The sequence below is a fragment of the Aedes albopictus genome, chromosome 2, assembly GCF_035046485.1.
Source record: "Aedes albopictus strain Foshan chromosome 2, AalbF5, whole genome shotgun sequence".
NCBI classification, from domain to species: domain Eukaryota; kingdom Metazoa; phylum Arthropoda; class Insecta; order Diptera; family Culicidae; genus Aedes; species Aedes albopictus.
Window position 1 is genome coordinate 511343784 of NC_085137.1, and position 25565 is coordinate 511369348.

A 25565-nucleotide genomic window follows, 5' to 3' on the forward strand; every position below is an offset into this window, starting at 1 on the left:
GCGTTTGCATTTGGTGGTCTAGAACTAACTATTTGCTGACTACCGATAACAACTCTAGGTGATACAGCGGCAACAGTTTTTTGCTGTGCTTGTTGTTGCGTGGGTGGAGCGCCAGGTCTAACATTTACAATTTGTACACCAGCCGGTAAGCCGACAATGTTTTGTGTGGCCTGTGTTTATGCATTTTTTTTCCAATTTACGCATTATCGGGATATATTTAGCAAAGTACCAATGCGAAGAACAATTGACAATGAAAGTAAAGAAAGAAAAAAAAGAAATAACAGTGAAGATTTTAGTTTTCGATTTGCAATTCGATCGATGCAACTTTTGTTACAGGAACTGGGACTTTGATTGGATTAGAACTACTGCACAAATAGCAGCGGACATGACCGGGCAAGGCGTTATGGCAAGAGAAGGATTAAACTGTGAGGTGAATTAGCTATACTATTTGGGTCAGGTTGCTACAAAGATGATCTTTACACAGGATGAGCAACTATATGAGATTTTGACAGCTGGTTAAAACTACAAGAACTAAAACAGTGTTTGATAAAGCCGTACGGTATGTGTAAGTTCCATATAATCTTTTCGCGGGGAAAGTGTGATTCAAACATTAGATCAAACTATTTTAAATGGTGAACAATATAGTTTAACTGTACCTAAAACCTAAACCTAAACATAATTAATTTTTGTATTCGATAAGCGTATCGAGAATCAATAATTGTATGTACTTTCATCATGAATCAGTTATATAGATGATGTGAAATGCTTGAGGAAATTGTGTTATCACCGGGGCCACCAGTTTCACGAGAACGATTCTGAAGAAAAATAAAAGCAAAATATTTCAATGCATCGAGATTGGTGGATTCTGCGTTGGCGCAGTGCCAGTGTGGTCCTTCATCGCAAAGCCCCACAGACGATTACCAGACGACGACGGCGACTGTGATCGGCGACCAACAGTGGCTGGCGGCAAATACGATGACGACACAAAACGCTTATCCCTTTAAAAGACCGGTTGAAACGCCGGGCGAAAGCAACAGGTTATGTCGGTCAGGATTATTATTGTGTGGCGTCAGCGATTTTGTTCGTCGGTTTTTATGTTTGGTTTCAAAAGCGTTGATGGTGATTCGATTGTTGACTAAATCAAAGCATCTATGCATATAAGAACATTAAAAGACAATACAGTTGACTATTTGTTTTGAAATGTGAACAACTGAATGTTTTTTATATACATATTACGGGCCAAAAAAAATCAGCTGTGGATTGTTTTTTTTTACCTACCTAACGTTCTGATTATCAATTGTTGAAAGCGTTCAAATTTATGAAAAAAAAGCATGTTGTTGAAAGAAAATTGTTCTTTATAAGACAATAGATTAATTCTCGATTCAGTCAATTAAAAAAAAGACACTACACCGTCTTCAACCAAAGGTTGCACAGACTGAACAATCACTAACATTAGGCAACGGAGAACACGGAACACCCAATGGACCAATGAAGGATTTTTCGTTTTGACGCAAAGTTTCCTCCGACTGGAGCGGGAATCGAACCCTCACTCCGTGGCACTCACAATACGCCTAAACGACTGACGCCGCTAACCGCACGGCCACGAAGCCCATTTTTTAGGTTTAATTATGGACGTCACACGATTAAAGCAAACTCACGCAAACTATTGGATATTTAGTTTTGCGAGAAAGGTTTGCACAGACTTAGTTCAAGCTGGAACGCATGCTTGAGAAGCATCCCAAAGAAACGATCATGGCGCTGTCCAAAAACAACTTAGACTAATTTTTGGTCTTCTCAGACCTCCCTCTCCCCCACCTTCGCCCATATTTTTTTTTTAATTCGTATGGACCGTAGATTTTGGCCAGACCCCACTTCACTGACCCATTAGAGACTATGTAATTTATGGACAGGCCCATACATAGTTTGCTCTATTCAAAAAGGAGCACATGCTGATATCTTGTAAATGCTCGTTCAAAATTTCCTAAGACCTAAGTAAACTACCTTGGGTCACAATTTGTAGAGCGTGCTCCGTGAAAACTAAACTTGTCGTGTTTCATAGAAAGCGAAACTCAGCCCAACTAAAACGTTATTAGCATGCTGTCTTTAGCTACATGTACTAATAACGTAATGCAAGCCTAGAGGTCCTGGCAGGGAAGAAACCTCTGCAGCATCGCTTCGGAGATCATTCTTTTCTACAAATTATCTGACATAACCTCCTTGTATACACTTCACTAATGACAATAATTATTCTGTTAAATACGATCTGTTTTATGAATTATCTGATTCATGAAATTCCAGATCAACTACGATATTCTTCACTGACAGATGTCGCATTAATGGCTTCGGTGTCTTCATTAGAAATTCCATCGCTTTCCGAATACATCTAAAACCTTATTCTGCCTATCTTTATGGACTGGAAGCAATCAACTTCGAAGATTTCCAACATCTCCGCAGATCCTATCAACATCTTCTCGATTGTCTTAGTTCCATTGAGGACTTTTCAACAAAAATAAAAAAGTATATAGATGTTTTGGCCGAAAGATCATACAAAGTTAGCTTTGCATGGGGTCCAATCACGTTGCTCCATTTAAGGAAATGAAATGGCGGAAAGATGATCGCATAGGAAAACAAGATCTATGATAGGAGATCCCCCAGGGTCCACTGTTGACTAGATCATATTATCTTACCATGTTAAATCGGTGACAATAGTGGAGCCCCTTAGATTCAGCAATCTGGAGGTTGGCTTCAGAGCCACGTTCTCCTTCATGTGGGAAATTTCAGCCATGTTTACCATTTACAAATTTGTTAAAAAATCAATGTATCGCTTTCGAGCGTAATTCCACCACTTGGAACTTCTGTCTAGGAACATGAGCCATCGTCCCCAGGTTGAAGTTCACCGGTTAGGAACAGATTTGAACAGGAAATCTAAGAAAAATGAAGGGGATCCACTATTGAATAAAATACCGTAATTTAGTTGCAAATCGAGATTTCATTCGCGTGATGCCAAGCCTGGATCGACTGGTTGGACGCGCATTTACACAGGATTACTTCGCAAAACGAAAAGTCCTGGTGAAATCCACGTGGTTATTTTTAACGTAAGCATTCAATAAATTCACTTTGAATACAAATGGGTGGTACCGATTATCTTGCCTATTCTGATGATAACGTCTCAAGAACTCCTTGAAGGATTGGGAATTTCTACAAAACAAAAATTGGGTTGCATGGTTCATAGGGTTGAATTTAAGCCGCGATTTCATTCGTGTAATGTGTCGGCTGATGTCCAACCACTATTTGTTGAACGCACATATCTTCCGTATTGGGTTCTCAGACAGCAATCTCTGTGTCTGTGGTGTGGCTTACCAGGATATCGAACATGTCGTGTGGGGATGCAATGAGTATCGTGAGGTCAGATCTGAGCTGCATGAAATTCTCCGGGTCCGAGGAAAACAACAGAAACCCGTTAGAGAAGTGTTGGCAGCACTTGATTTGGAATACATGAATCTCATATACATGTACTCTTCGATATAACGTACAAAAAACTTTTCTATTTGTACGTTATATCGAAGCAGAGAAAAAAATCATATTTTTATGCTAGTGTTGATGTATTCGTTGTAAATTAACCCAAACAATGATTTCGGCGAAATTTACAAAACCAATAATGAAAAACATGAGTTTTCACGAAATAGTAATTTCGTTTTTTGTGCTTCGATATAACGTACTTTTGCTTCGATATAACGCACACTAATTTTTCCTCAAATTGCGCTAATTCTGGGTAACAAGGCTTATGCTGCAACAAAACATTGATTTGAGTAATTTCGTAGTTTATCTGAGGGTTATCCATGGAAAAAAAAATTCAATGTTGTACGTTATATCAAATTCGCTATATTGAGGGTAAGTTATATCGAAGATTACCTGTATCAGTTTTTTAAACGTGTTGATGTCAGAGTATGATATAGTACGTTCCTTGTTTACGTTATCCGACATTTGGTTTTGCTGTTCGCCCCTGTCTGTCGCTGTCCCCTTCCGTTTGTCCTCTTCGTGTTGTCGCCTACTGTAAATCTCTTTTTTTTGGTTCCGTTACAAATCAGGACATTTTGACCCATCAATGTTTTTTTAGTATAATTTAGCAAATAATTTAGTCCCCTAAATTCTTAATTCCCAATTTTAACTTTTTGTAATCCCTAACCTCGAAACAGCCATGAGTACTTTGGCTTCCCAAACTAACATAGTATTTGAGGCAATATACAAAAAACCAAAAAAAAATGTAAAATTATGTGTAAAATGAACAAATGATTTCGGCTCAGTTATGCCTATGTGGCACCCAAGCCTTTCAAATAAACGAATAAAAAAATTGGATTTTAAATCTATCCAGGATTCGTTCCAGTATTCATTTGAGAATTTCTATAGAAATTCTATACCCACGATTCTTCTATGAAGTCCTTCAGGGATTCCTCCTTGGATTTCTACCGCAATTCCTTCTTCAAAATTTTCGCAGTTTCTCACAGAGATCAGCCCGCGAATGCAAAGGTGTTTTAACTGGTTTGCCGAAGTTTTTTTTCTGGTTTTACCTGTTCCCCCAAGTTTTCATCCACAGGCTCTTTACGTATTTGCTCTCATAAATACATAGTTTTTTTCAGGATTTCTGATACTTGTTCCCGGGATTTTCACCATAGTTCCTCCCAGTATTTCTGGAAGAGTTTTTCACGGTATTTCTGCAGGAACACCTCCCGGGATTTCTTCCAGAATTTTTTCCAGAGTTTCTCGCTGAATTCTCCAAAATGTATAGGAATGTACATCAGGAATTTCTATTTGTGGTTTTCCGTAATAGCTTTTCTCTCAGGATTTTGCGAGATTCTTGCAAAAGTTTTTCAGTGGATTTCTTCCAGAGATTTTAATTATGTTTTCTTGGATTTCCTAGCATGATTTCCTGGAAGATCTCTGGATAATTCAAAGAAAAATTGAACTCGCTGAAGATCTCCTGCAGAAAATTAGTGAAAAACTACTTGGGAAATCCTTGGCAGAGCTCTAGTAGAAATTCCAGGAATAGTTACAGTAGAAACTCTGTGAGGAATCTCGAAAATACCTCCTGGGGAAGTCTAAAGAGGAACACCGAAAGAAATCGTGGATGATCTCCCAAAGGAATCCCGAGATAAACTCTAAGAGAAATTCCGAGACAACATCTGAGGAACATCCTGAAAAAAACTCTTGTGGAGATCTTGGGATGAACCCTGGAGCAAATCTCATGAACATTTCTTTGGACAAAACGCAAGAGAAACTCCGGGAAAAAAATTCACCAGGGACTCTGGAAGAAATTCTGGAAAGAAATTTTGTAATTCCCTGTGAAAAACTCCAGCGTTGGAATACAGGAATACTCAAGGAAGAATCCTGGAAGGAACTGTTCGAATCTTGGAGGAATGACGATAGGATCCGGGAGAAATTCGAAAATAATTTCAAGCGTCGTGAAAAAAAGACGGAAGGAATCTTGTGAGAATTCTTGGAAGGCATTTTAAGAGGTACTTCTGAAGAAGTCCAGAAAGAAAATGAATTTTAGCATCATCCGCGTTCACATGAAATTTGCAGCATCTTTCATAATTGTCGGCTTACCAGAAATATCTGCTAGATTTGGGGCCCTCCCCTTGTTCCTCTGGAAGAATATTCAAATTTGTTCAAGGAACCACAGGCTTCCAGTAAAAGCCATCAGCATTACGGCGAAAATATTTGTTTTGAGAGTTCTTACTTCAAACCTGTAGAAAAGATTCATGTTCGAAGTAAACATTACAAATTCGACAAGATTTATTTAGGTATACCAACAGTGTAGTAAATTGTGTAAACTCTACTTTTGAGTAGATCTAGTCGACGTCAGTGGTGTAGTGGTAAGCGTGGTTGCCTCTCACCCCAGTCGGTCGGGGTTCAATTCCAGTCGACGCCGATGGGATTTTCTGAAACATAAATCCATGATCACGCCTTCCCTCGGATAGGAAGTAAAGCCGTAGGTCCCGGCCCATGTGTTGATGGGTTCGATATGTACGGTCATCAGGTGTGGTGGCTGTCTCCCTGGGGCGTCGGAATTTAAGGCTTAGCTCCTGGACCTAGCCGACGTAAAACACAACTGGGGCCGAACGGTGCTAGTTGGCCAGGAAAAAAGAAGAAAGAAAAAGAAAAAAATAACAAACTGGACAAAAAAGACCGTCTTCGCGAGTCTCGTCTCAGTTAAAAACGGCCTGACACATGCATTTAACGATCAATTCAAATTGCATTAGATTTCCGCGATCCTTTTACCAGAAACGCTAGTGTTTGGTCGCTTTGACGTTTGCCAGTGTACACTTTGCTGAAAGATGCAAACAAAAATTACAGACAATTTGTGTAGGTAGTAGTGTGCGTGTTAGACAAACGTCAAATCGAAATCTATCATGGGCGACAGTATCTCGCGCGGTTCTACCAACAGCTGGCAGTGTGATCATGAAAAAGACACCGGGTAAAAAATTTAGATGAATTTCTCTTAGACTCTTAGACGTCTGTGGAGAAACTCTAGAAGAAAACAAAATTTCTTGAATAAATCACAGGAGAGACTTCGGAAGAAATCCTGGAAGGAATTCCTGCAGAAAATTAGTAAAAACTCATTAAAACCGTTGGAGGAACTTTAATAAAAATCTGCAATTCTGCTATTATCAAGGCACCCTCTGACATTTGCCGAACTGCTTTGTCTTTTCACTCGGAAATAGGTCTACCTATTGACGTTTAAAACTCCTTAAAACCATTGGAAGAGCTTTAGTTAAAATCCCTGGAATTACACTTCCAAGATGAATCCCGAGAGAAACACTAACAGAAATTCCACGACAACATCTGCGGTATATCCTGAGAGAAACTCTTGTGGAGATTTCGGAATAAATCCTGGGAACTCTGAGAGCAATACTGGTAAAATTTTTAGAGAAACTCTGCATGATCTGTGTGATATGAAATACTGTATGTAAAAATTCCAGAAGCAATCAATCGGAATTCCGGAATCCTCGAAGATTCTCAAGGTAGTATCCCGCAAAGAAATGTTCGAATCTTGAAAAATTTTGGAGGAATCCGGAAGAATCTCCGGAAGGAATTCAAAAAGGGAATACCAAGCCAAATATCGTGACAAAATACGGAAGGAATTGTGTAAAACACCCTGGGAGGAATTTGAAGAGGTATTTCCAAAGAAATTCCAGTAAGAAACCCTGACCGAATTTCTGGAAAAATCGTTGTAGCCGATTTTCTAGATGGATTCACTAACACTACAGAATCGATTTATTTTATTCAGACCCATGACGTAGTAAACTTTGTGGACTCTTTTTTTGAGTAGATCTACAAGTAATAAAAATTTCTTCTTTCTATTCATACAACCCAATGTTTTATTGCCAAATTTCCATGAGTATTCTAGATATTCCCTGCAGATCGTTCCTTGTTAAATAAAATTCCCTGAGGATTCACGAATTTCCAGGTAGACACTCTGTAGTTATTTCTGAGATTTTTAGTTCTTTTTCTGATATTTGTTCCCGGGATTTCTACCAGATTTCCTCCAGGATTTCTGCAGGAGTTTTTCACGGCATCTCTGCAGGAATATCTCCCGAAATTTTTCCCCGATTTATTTCCAATATATTTCCAGAATTTCTCGCAACATTCTCTCCCCGGAGATCCTTTGAAAATTTATAGAAAATTCGTTCAGGAATTTCTCTTAGTGGTTTTCTGGGATAATTTTTCAATAATTTCCGTTATTTTTCTTCGATTTTCTAGCGTGATTTTCGGTACTCCTAAAGAAATCCTTGGCGGAGCTCTAGTAGAACTTCCAGTTCCTGTAGAAAATCTGGGTGGAATACCGAGAAGAACTGCTGGGGAAGTCTCAAGAGGAATGCCGAAAGAAATCATGAAGGAATCCCGAGCCAGAGAAACTCTAAGATAAGGGAATCCCTTGAGAAACTTTAAGAGAAATTCCGCGACAACATCCTGTGCGAATCTCTTGTGGAGATCCCGGGATGAATCCTGGAACAAATCCCACGAACATTTCTTTGGACAAAACCCAGATAAATCCATTCCAGAATGCAAATCACGAGTATCTTTGGAGCAGTTCTGGAGTATAAAAAATCTATATCGACATACTTATGTTGATACGGTCCTATTATTTTTTTTTTTTCTATGCAAAATTTCCCAGAGTATCCTAGATATTCGCTGAGTATTCCAGGTTAAATACTCAGATCTCCAGGTAGTAGACACCCGGCTTATTCGCTAGATAAGTGCCTTATCCACTAAGCTATCGAGCTAGTTAATGACACGGCGTTATAGTTAAGCTGCTTGTTTTCTACTAGAATTTGTTAAGTATTTCTTGTTGAATTCCCCAGAAATAAAAATCGATGAAACCCTTGAGGCAACTTGTTTAGGTTCCCTTGAAAAAAAATGTGAAAATCATAGAATAATTCCTGTTAGATTCACAAGAATAAAATAAAAGTAATTTGCAATATTCCAGGATGAGTTTTTGTTGCTTTTATGATCAAATCCCTTATTTTTATAGTTTATACCCATTTCTACAGACTCTTAGCTGAACTTTCTGTCTGTTTTGCGGAATATTTGGTGAAATTTCTCATGAAATTCCTGATGGGATCTGTGGGAAAGTTCGCAGTTCCTTTAGTAATGATTAATCTTTGTGAGCATCTATAGATAAATCATAGCAGAAATTCAGTATTCTTCGAAGTACCTACTGTGAAATTTCTGAATCTGTGAATCGCTCTACTTAACGCTCAAACTGAATTGATGATGTAGAGCCAAACCATAATTATCTGCAAAATATCATACATTTAGAATGGGTTGAATGTTGGAGCGTATTTAGTAATCATACGCACCATGAGACTACTGAAAATGATTCGAGTATCAATTTATTCTTAGAGAAAGCTAGGATTTTTAACCCTAGGCTAGTTCATCTCGGGACTTACGCTTTACTTCCCTTCCGAAAAAAGAACCCACATTTTGGGATTCGATCCCAGATCCTCGGCATAAATTACATGTAACATAATCGAAATTCAAACATCTCTGTATAGCAAGTTATGCAGAACCCATCAGGTACCTATCAGTAGGTCGGCTCCAGAGGCACGCCTCTTCCATTTAAGAAATTTGTGCCTTGCAGAACCAATGCTTTGGCTGTTTATCTCAATTGCTAACAGCCAAGTAAAGCTAAGCATCGCCTACACCGTAACGTAAAAAAATCACATTCACTAGTGTCATCAAAGATCTTGAAGACAACTTAAAAATGCGCATTTCATATGCCGCTTGTAATCAAGGTTTGACTTTAACTAGATTGATAAAAACGTTATTGAATTTGCCTAACTAAACGAATAAATCTATGCCAATGGGTTCTTAAAAGCTCATCTTCTAAGAATATACATTCAAACTTCAAAGCTCCTTAGTTAATATGTTCACCATTCAAAAATTGTTAAATAAAATCACACCTTCTCCGAAGTATATAACAGAAGCAAAGTTTTCATCTGAATTGAGGGTCATCCATTAATTGCGGAAGGTTTAAAGCAGACTAGATTTCTTATGTACCATTCACAAAAAGCCTTATAATCTGAAATACAAAGCGATTAAAATCCACAAAGAAATACCTTGCGTAATTAATGGAGAACCCCTTACCGTACGCCCTGTGTTTGTTGGTGTTGTTGTGTGGGTGGAATGTTATTCAGTGTTAAAAAGGCAAAACCTACTCATTTTATCAACAGACAAAAGTTAATCCTTCTCCAGGCTAAGAAACGGGGTGTTGTTTGTGCAAATAGTTACAAGGCTACATAGTCAGCTCGTTAAGGCGGGGGGTTGGAATTGTTTTCCGAAAAAGATACCTGATTGTTGATCGGTTTGGACATCGTCACAATTCCGGGCGCTCCGGAATTGATCACGGCTCCGGTTTGCTGGTTCTTGATGATGAGCGTTTGCGGCTGACCCCCGGGTCCACCCGGTTGACCACCCGTCGTTGCCTGGATGGTGGTCTTCCCCGTGGCGCCGGTCTGGATCAGCTGCGGGGCCTGCGATAGGGAAATTGTCCCATTCGGCAGAGCCGTCGAGGTCAGCGTAACGCGATTGTTGTTCATGTTGAGCACCGCCTGAGTACTTCCGGGCGTTCCTCCGGCACCGCCACCATGAGCAGGGTACACCAACTTTACTGGTTCATTCTTTGGCATGTTCGACTGGTGCTGGTTGTTGTTGTTGATGTTGCTGATACTGTTGGTCGTAACGTGGAACGGTGGCGGAGGTGGGCCCCCGGCAGAAACCACTATCTGATTGCTAATGATGTTGATCCCCGATGACGAGGACACCGTTGGAACCGTCGATATCAATGCGGGAGGTGTCGATGACGGTTGGATTCCGCCACCACTGGATGAAACCGTAATATTCTTCCCGACCACCACCGTCGCGGCACCAGAAACTGCACTATTGATTACTTTCTGGGCGCCACTAGTGGCAATGATAAATGTTTTACTGTTATTATTGTTGTTGTTGTTATTGTTGGTGATGTTGCTGTTCATAACATTGGATACGACGATTTCACCATTGGCAACACCATGATTACCGTGTTTCTGCTGCTGCACTGCACTATAAATGGGGGTCGCTCCTCCATTTGACACAATTGCACTATTTAGGCTGTTCCCACCGTTTCCGCACTCGAAATTTTTCGCGACTTGTTGCACCGGGGTCGTACTGGATTGGTCCAACTGATTTTCAAGCGTTCCGACGATCGCACTCACCGCGGATTCATCGACATCTGATTTAAGAGCTTCCTCCAAAAAGTTGGCAGACGCCATTTTCTGTCGAAGTGACACTGCCCATTTTTGTTCGAACGCAGTTGCGCTGCCTGAACGGGCTTGTCAACGGTGTTCGAAACGTCAGTGCTGTCATTCCGCTACTTTTCGAGCTTTGATGTTGATCGGCGGGAAAAAGATATTCACAAAATCACTACGGCAGCTAATCCAGTGAGAAGTTTATGCAATTTGGTAGAAAAAGTGTTGTTTGATTGCGTCGATAATTTCACTAAACACTAATATTTTATCAGTTTTAAGCTCTTTTGCTTAAACGTTTATTTTCTCGACATTCGGTGATAGCGCCGCTTGAAATCTCTGGAAACAATATTCGAACATTAGCAATGAGGTTGGAAGTTTAATCAATTATTTTATTACATTAAATATTTTGTAAATAAATAAATAATCGTAGATTTATGATCGACAGTGAAATTTTCACACAGCTAAAACCAATTTTTCAGCATTTTCTGCTTAATATTGCTTCATTTTCAAATAAAATGCCAAATTTTTAATTTTCCTTCACACAAACTGGCAACACTGCTTCAACGTAATCAACAAACTTCGAAAGGCGATCTTCGATTTCAACTTCGTGGGCTGACATCACCAGAGCAAGCTCACCCCCACTCATTCATGAATGGTGAGTCAAACACAACATCACCATCGCCACACAACCGAAACCGTTCGTCGTCATCAGCATCGTTACCAGAAACCGAACGGTACACTGTTGATCTCGCTCTACCGCACGCGCACTCGTTTCTTCCATCGCACTCTGGCTTGTTAGCACTCCCGGTCTCGTTCGGCTGCTCTCCCACTCAAATCAGAGGTTTCTCTAGCGATGGCCTTCACGCACACCGACGCACACATCCATTGATTTGCTTCTTTGCGTTGTTTGTATTCCGATTCTCTTTCGTTTTTTTTTCTGGAGTCAACAAACGGACGAGGGGTGCACCAATCGTATTTTTGGTCAAATTTTAGCTGCTACGTCAACTGTTGAGTTTTACCAGGCTCTGAGCTGCGTCTTTAGAGGCTAATATTTGCATTCATTTGCTAAAATATAGTAGAAAACTTACTTTGGCGTTTACAGGCACATAAGGAACTAAGAAACCTAGGCCAAATAAATCAGTAGACATCCGCAATAGAGGCGATTTATCTCCATTAATTAATCTTTCCCAAATTAAAAAAGGCTTATACTATCATGTTCCAATTAAATTGCACTCTGTATTCAAAAAGCTGTTTTTGAAAAAAAAATGCATACTAAAAACAAATAATTTGAAAATTGCTGGGAATCCCGGGACTCCTGCGGGTAAAATGTTCACATGTGTTTTATTGTTGTTTTTACTGATAGACATAAGGCATGTCAAATGCAATGTCGAGCATTACCCAATTAAGAAAACTCTGACAGAAATAGGCATAATTTTTTGAGTGTAAGATCAAACGAAAGCATCATTTTTTTGTCACAGGACATATGAAATCAAACTTCGTTTAAAAATAAATAGTTGGTTAGTCATAACAAACAAATCTACCTTCTACCATAAGTCACTTCATAACGAAATACTAGTGGCCCGTAATCGTATCCCATACAAATCGCTTTATTATTAATTTCGGAGGGAATGTATGCGCAACATTTTTACTTTCCTGACGTTTACCCTCCACAATCTACACACACGAATAGCAGACGAAAAACGCGTCGCAAAAAGAAGAAAATAAAACATCCGAAGCAACGTCGTCCGATTCGAAGATTGAAAAAACATTCACCATTCTCCCAACCAAACGCACACATTCATTCATTCGCACTTGGCTCTTCTTCCAGCTAGGAGCTACTCCGCGGCTCAAGTGCCGCTGTGGAGAGGATAACAGATGCGGTGCGGGTATAGCTCTACGACGTACGTAGGTAGCTTCGTCCGTCGTCATTGCATCGTGTTCGCTCGTATCATACTGTCAGCCCTGGCCAAGCAAGCAGTAGAGTTGGTTGGTGTATTCATTGGGAACATGGGAGATGCCTCGTACCGATAAAACCCAATCGAACGACGAAGCAAACACCAAAATCAATCAAATTTTAGAAGTTTGTAAAATGTCATTGAATTATATTTGCTTAAACTGCTTCATTAACATTATTCTATCGAATTACACCTGTACCAAGATACACTCTTTCTAACAGGGTTCGAAAATTTGCACATTGCTTCTATAACCCAATCAGATACGCGGTGTTTCAAATGCAAGATGTAGACGTGAAATTATTATTATTATTATTATTATTATAGTTTTTATTAATGTGTATTTTAACTTAAATGCTAATTCTACACTGACGTGAAATTATAATTCATCGCTTTTCAATGTTTCTGACTTGTTTCTTTTGTTTCTTGAATGGCACACTGTGACAAAGATTGTTATCAGTTCAGAATTCCGCAGGCACCTGTACAATTATAAGTTATGCGCACAACAAAATCTAACCACTGCATTTTGCATAGAAATTTTACAATGGGGCACGTTCGGTGTAGGACTAGATTTGTAGTAATGAGCTGAATTTTAGTATGGTGAGAAGGTCAATTCTCCGTTTTTGCAATGAAATGGTGCAAAAAGCGTAGGTATTATGATTCCTTGCCCAATTTGATGCTGTTTGAGCAAAATTTTGGATAACTATGTTGTTTATGTTGCAAGAAATGGAGAAAACAATAACACTGTTGCCCAAAGTTTTGCTCAAACAGCATCAAATTAGGCAAGAAATCATAATACCCACGCTTTTTGCACCATTTCATTGCAGAAACGGAGAATTGACCTTCTCACCATACTAAAATTCAGCTCATTACTACAAATCTAGTACTTCACCAATCTATCCTATTGTTAACGAATCGTGGCAGCCTATGGAGCAAATGAAAGTTTACAACCTTGAAAAAATGTCGGACTACAATTACAAATATATACGTTCGTCTGATGGACTCTTAAGGAATCGAAAAATGTTTACTACGGGTGACATTTTGTTTGAAATATTATCGACGCACCACCAAATCGAAGTCGTCGCTTGAAGCACATGCGAAGTTGCAGCTGCGAAGTAAATTTGAATCTATTTTAATTAAGAGCTACAATATGCACTTATCCAAATTGAGTTGCGACATTTCTAATTAGGTTAAAAATCAATTTTCGCACCGCCGGTCACTTCGGATTTCAACCAAAAGCATAATGAAGTCAAGGAACAAGAGGTCCTCGAACGTCCCAGCAGACTTTGGTAAGCTTTAAAGTATTCGGTTCTACACATCATTGCAACATGGAAAGATTACTGATTACAAGAAATAATCGAAGTTCGACAAGAAATACATAATTTGGTCAACAATATGAAATTATGGTTTGAAAAACCGAGCTTTCAAAAATATATGAACAAATCATCTTTACGTCTACGAGGAATGTCGGAAAAAATGTATGGCACGCCTTATTCAGAAGCTCAGATATTGTCTATTGATTTGGATTTATTTTTGTGTTCTGCTTATGGAGAAGCATCCTTGCGTTTGTATGCAGAAAACTATGTGAAAATTACACCAATTGATAGATATTGACAAGGATATTGAGTAATCGTCATTTGGAACCTGCAAAAACTGTCAAGAAAGGAATCTTATCAGACAATAAGATAAACTTTGACAAAAAGGTGGTAAAAACTTCTTGGCCATAGCAAGCAAGATCGAAGGTACTTTACGGAAGGACTCAAGCGTAAAGCTCGAGACGACGGACATAATAAATCAAATGTGTTAATGTTGATTTGAAGTAAATTATTTTTTTTACGATGAATTGCTTTTGATTTGGGAATAAGTTAGAATGAATTATTACTGTTTAATTTTTATTGGCTAGATTTTGCTGTGCGCATTCCTTAGTCTGAGAGCATTCGTCGCAAATTTATCAGATTTGCATTAGTATATCAAGCCTTCTTAAGTCAGTATCACTTAATAAGTGATTACCGAGTACTCGGAAACGCAATCGCGCAAAAACTGGACAGTTACAAATCAAATGAATCAGCTTGCTGAATATTCACTATGTAATAGCTGAGTCGGCAGTGGCCAGTCAATGATTTTACCAACATGCTACAATTCTGCGACGACAGATTTGTAAGATACTTCGTCACCCTTGAAGATGGCTCAGTACAACACAATTTTGTTTGACGACATGGCTTCAAACTAGTCCAGTATTGTTTGTGCTGAGTGGCTTCTTAGGTTTCAATCTGAAGCTTTACTTAACACTTCGATACCGGCAAGGTTGCAACCATTCATTTGCAAAGATTTACATTCATTTGCTATTATCTCAGTTCAGAAGCATGCTATCGAAAAACAATGCATGGATGTATTTCACCTTGTGGTTTTATCTGAAAGTTTGCCGAATAACACTGGGGTCGCACACGCATTCCAAAGTCGTGAGCGAGCTGTGAAGGCAACTTTCCACAGCGTGAATGAAATTTACATTCACCGCGTGGAGAGTTGTCTTCACAGCTCGCTCACGACATTGGTATACGTTTGCGACCCCAGTGTTATTCGGCAAACTTTCAGATAAAATTACAAGGTTAAATTCATTCATACATTGTTTTTCGATAGCATGCTTCTGAACTGAGATAATAGCAAATGAATGTAAATCTTTGCAAATGAATGGTCGCAACCTTGGATACCGGAACAGCTGGCTCACGGCCAATGAAATCATGTGATGTTGATGTGAGCGAACTTATAAGCCAGTGGATTATTACAAGTGGTAGTTGAAATACGAGTATCTGTTAAAGGATAAACAAAATAGGGCGGTATTAAAAGGTACAACACTGATTACACTCATTCAAAGAGGGTATTCTGCTTAGAGGGTTCGAAAAGTTGGAACAAGATCCTCGTTTTGAGTTCGACAAGCGATAACTAACTTCGACCTAGCGAAGTAACTGCATGAAGAAGCCTGGCTATCTGAATAGAAGTATATTACTTATTTGCCCACTATGAGCTGCTGAAGTGCTGATTACACTCCGCACATAAGATCAAAGATTTCTGCCGGTGCAGTGTCTTACCAAAAGTAAGACTGATATAGCTTTTGCTCACGAGAGTAGACACCAGCACCAATCCGACCTTTGAGAAGGGAGCCATCGGTGTAACAGACGATGCCGTCTGAAATACTTCGCTCCAGATAACCAGATGTCCACTCTTCCTGAGAAGGTAATTTTGTGGACAATGTCCTATATGGGAAATTATAAGCAATTGTTTGATCATTTGGAGTAGGCACTTGTCCCAATGTCATAACTTGGCCGCCGACGTTGCCCTAATTCATCAAAAGTGGAAACACCGTGGTGTGTGTTGATCAGCGATTGACACGAGTTTCCTCTAATAGACCGAGTACCTCCCATAGACAGAAAGTGCAAGGAAATTCTTCTTATTTAAGAACAGCCTTGTTTGAATCCCAAAATGGCCGCTACAATGGCTGACGATGGCATCTACTCACGATTTCGAGCGCACAAATCTTTTAGGAAACAAAACCAGCGCCCCAGATTATTTTATTTTAGCTTATTAGAAGTGAGCAACAGAATAATAAAATGCAGTTGTTTGAAGCTTGCTTCTTGAGATTTGTGCGTCTGAAGTTCTGATGCACTGTTTCAGCGGGATTTCAAGACGTTTGTCGTTAAGATGAATGTGTAGTGTAGTGGAGCAACGTCAAATGAAACTTTTAGCGCTGCCGTGAGAATTGAAGAGAACGCTCCAGACATCGCGATAAAGCACATTCTTTGGAAATGGCCTAATTTTGATTGGATTGTTCTCACTTCGCTCTTTTGCCACCATGACATGCATAAACCAATATTGGACGAACAACGGCTGTGTAAATCTATTAGATATACTTGGGTTTTAGACCCGAAGTTGTACCAAAGGTTCGCCGGCAGTGCCAGAAGGCCATACATGGTTTCTTTATTCTGAACTCAATATGAGGTGTCCAGGAAGTCTTGGAATCAAGAACTCCTACGTACTCTACCTGTTCAGTCACATCGATTTCAGAATCAAAGAAACTCAAAGGAAAAACACCATTACGATTTCGCCTTTCCGTAAAAAGTACAATAGATGTTGTATTGGGATTAACCGAAAGGCCATATTGGTGACACCAACTCTCAATTACCTGAAGAGCGCTTTACTTCAGGTCAAAAAGGGTGCTGATGCACATACCGACTAAAAATGTTAGGTAGTACCCAGACAACCAGTCATCGTATAAGATGTTGCATAAGATGATAAAGTGGAGGCCATATGCGTGCATGCCTCCATTTAGGCGCATGTAAAATGTATGTACGCAAATCACCTCCACTTTAACATCTTATACAACACCTTATACGATGACTGGTTGACTGGGTAGTCGGTAAAACCATAAGTAGGAAAACCGCTATAATTGAGTTGCCTCAATAGCTTATCTGCTACAAGATTCCACAAAAGCGGTGATAAGACTCCCCCTTGGGGCATCCACAAACATTTCATTTCCTAATCGCTGCTAGACGTAAGGTCAAGAAGAGATGTCGGTTTTTGAGCATTTGGTAAATCCAATTGGAAATCATTGGAGATACAGTTAAACCTCCATGAGTCGATATTGAAGGGACCATCGACTCAAGGAAATATCGAGTAGTGGAACAAAAATCCTTTGGGAAGCTTTTTGGGGGGACCATCATAGTAACCCAGAAATTATTTTTCAGTATGGAAAAATTTTCCTCCATGAGTCGATATCGAGTCAAGGAACATCGACTCATGGAGGTTCGACTGTATACCATGACACCGTGCGGCTACCAATATGGCAAGGAATGGCACGTTGTCAAAAGCTCTCTCGATATCTAAGAAAACATCCAAACAAGATTGCTTTTGAGCGAATGCCTTCTCATTATCGTAAACAATTTTGTGTAAAACAGTCACAGTGGACTTACCAGATTGGCAAGCATGTTGGTTCACATGAAGAGGTATACCTTTTGCCAGATGAACATCACGAATGTGGTGATCCTCAATGCGTTCTAAGCATTTCAGAAGAAAAGAGGTCAAATTGATAGGTCTAAAACTTTTTGCTTCTTCCTACGACGCACAACCCACTTTCGGAATAAGCTTTACAGTAATATCCCGCCAAGATTTGGGAATGTACAGCTTTATCGACCGTGTTTATTTATAACTTAATCATTTTATGGCTTTATAGGTCGTTTTCTACTCAGAGTGTAAGGGAGTAGAGATCAAAGTGGATAATGAAATGGTAGTTATGATAGTGTTTGCCTAGAATGTGTTTGCTTGGTTGCGAACAAGTGTGAAAATTTAGAGAAGGTGAAATTAGGCATTGTATTAAACGAATACATCGAATGCGTGAAACCTTTGCCGTACGACCTGGAAAAGATAGGTTCGGTTGATGGTTCACACAACCATACCAAGACTGACCAGTATTCAGTTTTTGATTGTATTCTTCAAAAGCGTTTTTGATCGCTAAGTGCAGTTTGCAATTAACGAACACTTGAAAACCCTTGCAACGAGGGCACTTTAATGTAAGTTTTTCTTAATTCATTTTTTTCCCGAAATATCTCCTTTTGGAAACACCGCGCAGAGCATCACTTTTTACCGGATCACACCGGCGATGGACGACGACTACGACGACAGCAACCGACGGCAGGCGAAGAGTAGGCGACTCGTTTATTCTTCAGCAGGATCGATTTTCCATTTTTCTCTCCGGCGGTTCAGATGAAGAAAAAAAGCACATCTTGCACAACGGATCGAAATTTTGCATCACCTTTTGCACTTGCTTGCTAGCCCTCCCCCACTCGTCGTGACAATGATTATGTTTCCGGTTCCGGCTTCACCACGGAAAAAACGAAACACTAATCGAACATTTTTTTTCTCTGAACTCCACCTTCTGCAAAGGAGCTATTGAAAAGCAGCAAAAATGGCACCTCCTTGTGATTCCCAGCGCCGAAAAAGCTTCCCCACAATATCCTCACTTTGACCTCGATTGGCCTGGATTTTCCACACCGAACACACTAGCACTTAATACCGACGACGGCGCTGGCATCTCGGCAATCCACTCCGAGGACACCATTTCCGGCGAATACACACCTTTCGCTGATTTTTTTTCCTTCACAATTTCCAGCCTTCTCCGGCTTGTAACACCAAATGATTCCTATTCTTCCACACTGATTGATTCCTCACGTCGACCATCGCGACGCTATTGCGTTCTTCGCCGTATCCCGGAAAGCGAAAAACAATAAAACCCAAAATTTGCGTCAGAAAAACGGTTTTTTCGACCGTCTGCACCTTTTTTTTTATTTCTCCAGGTTGCTTTTTCCAGCGAGACGCGACGCGGCGGCAGTACAAAAATCGAGAGGATCCGAGCTTGGCAGCAAGCAAAGCCATTCAGCCAGCCAGCGGTCAAAAAATTTTCAGAGTCAGAGCAAGAAGCAGCAGACAGCGGCGGATGGAAACGATGGAACGGAACCGAACGCGAATCGAAGCAAGACTAGCTGTGCTTTGTGTATTCTTCATTACACCAAAAAAGCAAGCCATGAAAATGTTTGACAATTCTCAGGTCATTTTGACATACCACACACATGCACGAAAAAGACGGATCATATATTCTACTTTATCGATCTTGTTGTCGTCCTTTTCATGCTCATGCTACATCTGTCAAAATGACGTGAGAATTGTCAGTCATTTTGAGGTTAGGTTCGTTGGTGTAATGAAGAATTTGTGTCGGGACGGGATCGTGTCGGTTCGGTAGTGGAGAGAACAGTTACTGGCCATCGTCAGTGAGCGCGGAATGTGCTTTGTCTTTTTCTTTACCGTGTTGCGCGAGCGAGAAAGCATGGGGAGAAAACGAATGATTCACAATGTTCGAAAAATCTCACGCATCATTCACGTGCCAGTGATGCCAGTTATCCAGGATGTTATTTAATGATCACTAAAGCAATTTACGCGCGTTTGTTTAATATTAAATAGATTGAGTTTAAATAAGGGCGAAAGTAACATTAGAGAGTTCTCTTCATCGACTCTCTCTTCTGCAAATTAAAATGACAAGATGCAAATTCAATCAAACTTTTTTACATTTAGACGCTAGATTGCATCGCAATCTTTCGTTTAAGCGTAAAAAAGTTTAATGAAACTTGCATCTTGTCACTTTAATTTTAAGAAGAGAGAGTCGATGAAGAGAACTCGCTCATGTTACTTTCGCCCTTATTTAAACTCAATCTAGATTTATTCTTGGTATAGGGTAGAGACTGTATATATAGAGACATGCAAAGCCGACTTCTTTTGATTGTTGTTCTTCTTCTTCGCCAGACTTTGTTTTCATAATTTTGCTGGCGTGCTCGATAGGTAGCCGATTAGACAGTTCGATAGGTAGATTTGGTTTCACTCTTTGCGGGACTGTGTTATAAACAGACTGTAGTATACTGCCGTGAATCGCATATCAGTCCCATCTTTGCTGGATTTCCTATGCAAATGAGACAGATATGCGATTCACGGCAGTATACCTACCAATACCAAGCTAAATATTTAATATTTAGTATTCCTGAAGTCTTCACAAAGTTTTGGGTAAATAGTATCTCGTTTTTTTTTTAAATAAATGTTGGACCGAATGTGGGATTCGTAAGTTACAAGGTAGGTAGATATATTTATACTGATCTGGCGCAAATACGAAAATGGCGCGAAATTCAACGGGCACCCTCTAGAATCGTGTCCCTGCACTCCTCCGCAAGCCGTCGTCAGAAGCAGACCACACGAGAAAATTGGCAAGCCAAGTGTCTAGTGAAGTGAAGCTCTTGAGAACGCATGCGAAAAAAAAATCATTCCTAATTAATCTAGGTATATCGGTTTTAATTTTCGTTCAATTAATAGTATTGCTTTAATGATATGTTTTTAATTAATAAGTAAAGAGTGAAAATCCGTAATAAAGTGTTAGTGTATAAGTTGTAAATAGAAATTAAAAAGAGAAAAATCGTAGTTGTTGGTGAAAGATTGGTTAATTAAAAAAAAAAGCCAATAAGAGGGACGCTAAGCCAATGCTTGGTTGACTCCAACATGGCTGCCACACATACAGACGACCCAAAAATTCCACCGGGCAAAGGTAAGGATTGGATGGAGGTTTCTTTACCCCATACGGAAAAGGATGATCCATTTGATGGTTTCTCCGAACACGGACAATCACAAAACAAATACCAACAACGCAAACGACGAGAGTTATTTCAACCCCAAGAAAAGCAAAGCAATGTACTTAAAATATCTTAAACCAGCGGGGCAGCGCGGACGTCAACCACGAATAGCTGTGCCGTAGTCCACATGAATTTGACATGTTTGGGAAATTGACACTTTTGGGCACTCTGACAGATCTGGGATGTGCACGACATTTGCGAATTAGTCATTACCATAAGTTATTACTTAAGTAAAACGTGTAAAACTAGCAAAAGGTTACCAAAATTTTGGCGTGCAATCGTTCGAAATTACACGACAACGTGGAGATAGCAAATAAATCAGTAAGAAATTGTGTAATGCATCAATTTTCAGCACAAACAATTTGGAACGTGTTTTTGTTGTGAGCTACGGGGATTTTGCCTTTTGCTGGCCCCCTGATCTTAAACACAACACAACATAAGATCACAAAAATAAACAAAAAGCACAAACGAAAACCAAACACCAACCCAAAACAAGAACACCACAAACGAAAAAATTCTACAATCAAACAATTGCAAAAATACGAACAAAACCGATCAAACATCATGGGTCCAAAACAACCAACATAATGTACTCCATGATGTACTCTTTATCGAACAAATTTCGATCAAAGAAGGTGAGAAGCTACTCGAACCTATGTGTAGTGTCCGGAGGGACACCTCCGAGCACACCAGCCGAATCCTGCAGCCAAACGCACGCCAACGAGGAGGAGCGATACCTTCTCGCACAAAATGCTTTACAAGACTGACGTTTCATTTCATGTTGATCGTTTGCTTTGTTTTTCCGGTGCTGCATCACCGTAACTGAAGCTATATGCCCTATTAATCTTTTTCTCTCTATCTCTCTCAACCAGGGAGGGTGCAGGCACGTCAAACTCGAACAAACTACGCCTACCTACCATGCATCGAGCGGGCCTTCCCAAACAACACAATGCGATTTCGCGGGCCATCCCCATCGGCAAAATAAACCGATTTCCAAGCAGGATTCGACCAGGCTTCTGTTTGCGTTGCCAGACACACTTACACACTCGCAAAAGATGAGCAGTAGGCCTACCTTGCCGCTTGCGGGTCCCTTGCTCTCAGGGAAATTCCTACATGGAATAGAGCTAGACCAGTTCAACGAACTGACGAACAGGACAATACCCAAGTAACCAAAGGTTCAGATAAAAGTGTACTTTATTAGCTAAGCAGCTCGTTCGAGGTTGCTCATTAGCCTTCTAAGCAGCTTCATTTTTAAGTAATTTTGGAACTTGAAAGCAGTGATGGAAAACAGTGAGGGATGCAGCTGAGCAGACACAAACGCAAAGCTATCCTACTCGTGAACAACAGAAGCTAGAATATACTCGCACTTCCTTCACTCGCGAGCTAACGAAGCTGGTCGCACTCGTGATTGATTCGCGAAGCAGCTCTGAACATTTTTCAATTTTGTGAAAAAACGAATTTACGCGGCCGACAGATTTACTTTTCAGGAACAATAAAGCACAAAACACTACTACCTGATGGATAATTACTTGTTTTGCTACTAAAAACGCACTAAAATGCAATTCCCGCATCTCCACTTGTTCTTCGCGAATAAAAATTCATGAGTGTTTTTGTTTTTGTTTTGCTTCATACTCGTGAAGCAAGCGGGTGCGAATAAACTCACACACGGCTTACTCTCGGCACCGTGAGTAAACCGTTTGTTGGTTTTACACTCGCGAGTTGATTCACGATGAGAGTGTTTCCATCTCTGCTTGAAAGTTCACATAAGCACGCTGGGTAGCTGCAGCTTCTGACAGAACTTTGACAAAATTCATGCAGAAACAAAAATGTGTTTTCCAGAATAACAACCCAACAAGGGTTTGTGATTCATGTCTGGAAATTGCTTCTGATAATTATATTTTCACACATGTCGCTGCTATGTATATTTGAACTGGATCCTCCTGCGTGATAGCCTGCCGATTTACCGCTGCGCTGCTGAAGACACTAGTCAAAGTCAAGCTAACTTCTCTATTGTACAAATGTGCAAAACTAGCTGCCGACAGAAAATCGATTCAAGTTAGACTTTAGCTGCTGTTCACTCAATCGCTGCTGTAGTACTATGGTAGAGCGAAGGGTTCTCACGCAGCGACTATCGGTTCGATTCCGATGGGCGGCAGTTTTTTTTTTGCTCAAGCCTAGTATTCATTGATTTGATAAATTCATATTTGTCTTTTATTCGTGTATGTTTAAGCAATTGTTTTCTGTAAACTATTGCTATTGAACTGAACTTCTATGAACTTGAAAGTTCCGACAAAATTCCGAGTAGCATCTTAAGCAGTTTTGAAGTTCAGCGAAAATCAGATAAAGTTCCGGATGGAACTTTCTAGCTGCTTAAGAGGCTAACAATGAGCCTTGCCGGAACTTGTGGCCGAAGTTCCAGCAAGGCTCATCGTTAGCCTCTTAAGCAGCCACAAAGTTCCATTTGGAACTTTATCTGAACTTCGCAGAACTTGAAAGTGCATTTTGTCATGGGAAGCGGAACTTTTGGTTACTTGGGAAACCAGATTTCCTAAAGTGCCCCACACAATGCATACGTTTGCGTGTGCGTGACAGTAGTTTGACACATTTCCCATGGGAAAACTGTCAAAAAAACGCAAACCTCGACGGAACGGACGCTATGTGTTCCAGGCTTAAGAACTGCAGGTCCAAGCAGGGGTCCAAGAGATATGGTGGGCTAGGTGTGCAGAGTGCGATGAGAGAAATACGAATGTAGGCCAACCCGGAAAGATGCAGGTCAGATTACCGTAAATCAGTGGATGAGTTCAACACTATTCTTTCTGTATTTGCATTTAGGGGAGTTTTCTCCTCTTCTCTCATGTGAACTTGCCTTCGACCACAATTGAATCAAATGCGATTGACAAACTTTATCTTTTTTGTAAAGCCATCTTTAACATATGGACTAGACTGAACACTGAAATGACTTTTAATATAGGTTCGTCTGTGGGTTCGCTTTTTAACCTAACTTATTTTTGAATCGAACTTGACAGTTATCTCATTAGTTGTTATGTATTTCAAAATTTAGTCAAACTGGTGTCTTAATATTGCAATAACGGTTAAGCACGCTGTAATGATAGGGTGGGGCGGGGCAAGATGGGTCAGTGCCATTTTCGGGCGCCTTACTCATGTTTTGATTATGTTAATAATTTTGTTAGATGACCAGCATGAATATACAAAATTTTGGGGAATTGATTGAAAAATGATTCACTCTCATTGGAAATAAAAAATAAAATGGTTTTCAGCCATTTTTCTTATGCGATACATTCCATATAATCTCCATATAAATGGCCGCGGGGCAAGATGGGTCACCTTCAATTTTGAACGTACTTTTGGAGCATTCAAAAGTTATTTATTTTTTATTACAAGACTATCTCATAACTCACTTCAATCAAGCGGAATGAACGCTCAAAATTATAACATAAAATTATGATAATTTTTTAATAAAAACATCGATTTTTAAGACGCCTTCGGACCACTCAAATCGTAAAGTTTTTTATATTCCAAATAAATTTATAAAATGTTTACTGGTAGCTCTTGTTTACTCAGTATGTATATGGAGCATATATGAATGCGGGACAAATCTTATATTTTGACGATTTTCGTTGAGAAAATGTGAATTACTTAAAAGGTGACCCATCTTGCCCCGCACTTTTTTCACGGCGCAAAATCGATCACTTTTTAGAACTGCTAGTTTAACATCATATTTTGTATTTTATAAACTTTTTATCGACATTTACAATAGCTAACTAGTGTATTAAAGAGTAGCGGACGAATACAAACCAATATGATTTGTATTTACAAAGTTATGGTGATCCATCCTTAGGTGACCCATCTTGCCCCGCTCCACCCTACTTATGTACCTCGTCACCCACTTCATGCAACTACATTAGTTGTCTAATAACACTTAGCGCGCTCGGTATAGTTCCATCATGCCGCTCAAAGTGTTGCCACAAATAATGCTAAGTTTGCAAAACCCGGTTATCTGGCCGGTGGGGCATGGGAGCCTACCCAACTAACAATTGCAAGTCACAAACAAGCAAGCTTGCTGAATTGTTGTTTAATAATGGTAATGATAGCTGAACTAAAATTATGCTCTACACATTACTGTTTAAATTATTTTTAAATTGAGAAAATAGTCAATGTTCGACTTTCCTCATCAGTATCAACAATGATAAATTAAAACACTTTTCAAAAGTTTAACAAGAAATTTATTCGACAAGCATTGATTCCTTAACAAGAGAGTTTAACAAAACATTTGTCTGCATCTTATTAAGCTGATGTATCGATAAGCATATGCTCCTGAACAATGTGCTTTTCACTTGTCAAATAAACGCTTTCAGCCCGTCATAGTTTGACTCGGAACTTTGTTCGGATCATGGGATAAATCATGGCTAAAACTGTTTAGACAACAAGTTATTAAAGAACCAAAATTTTAAACGAATCACATAAAATAAAACAGAATAGAATTATGTAGTTTAGCATTGAGTGCCAAGAGACGTAATCAAGGTAAAAATGTGGAATTTATTTATTATTATTAGTCTGTAACAAGATATCTTGTACCTTGATTATTATAT

The 25565-nt window shown here is 39.6% G+C and overlaps 2 protein-coding genes across 4 annotated transcripts in view; one reads left to right on the forward strand and one right to left on the reverse strand.

The window, feature by feature from the left end:
• LOC109404750 (transcription initiation factor TFIID subunit 4) overlaps nucleotides 1-19428 on the reverse strand; it is a 47752-nt gene extending 28324 nt beyond the window's left edge. Inside the window, exons 1-3 of one of the 3 annotated variants that reach the window (XM_062854529.1) lie at nucleotides 18866-19428; nucleotides 9852-11123; nucleotides 1-170 (exon numbers count right to left, since the gene is read on the reverse strand). The exon at nucleotides 1-170 is cut by the window's left edge and continues 1 nt beyond it. In XM_062854529.1, coding sequence (XP_062710513.1) covers nucleotides 1-170; nucleotides 9852-10811 — 1130 coding nt within the window. In that variant the 5' untranslated portion in view covers nucleotides 10812-11123; nucleotides 18866-19428. The remainder of the gene's footprint in view (nucleotides 171-9851; nucleotides 11124-18865) is intronic. The other 2 variants (XM_029870281.2, XM_029870282.2) reach the window with 2 other exon arrangements.
• A 5288-nt stretch (nucleotides 19429-24716) lies between these two features.
• LOC134288741 (uncharacterized) overlaps nucleotides 24717-25565 on the forward strand; it is a 531602-nt gene continuing 530753 nt past the window's right edge. Inside the window, exon 1 of the mRNA XM_062854532.1 lies at nucleotides 24717-24814. The gene's annotated coding sequence lies outside the window, so the exon portion shown is untranslated. The remainder of the gene's footprint in view (nucleotides 24815-25565) is intronic.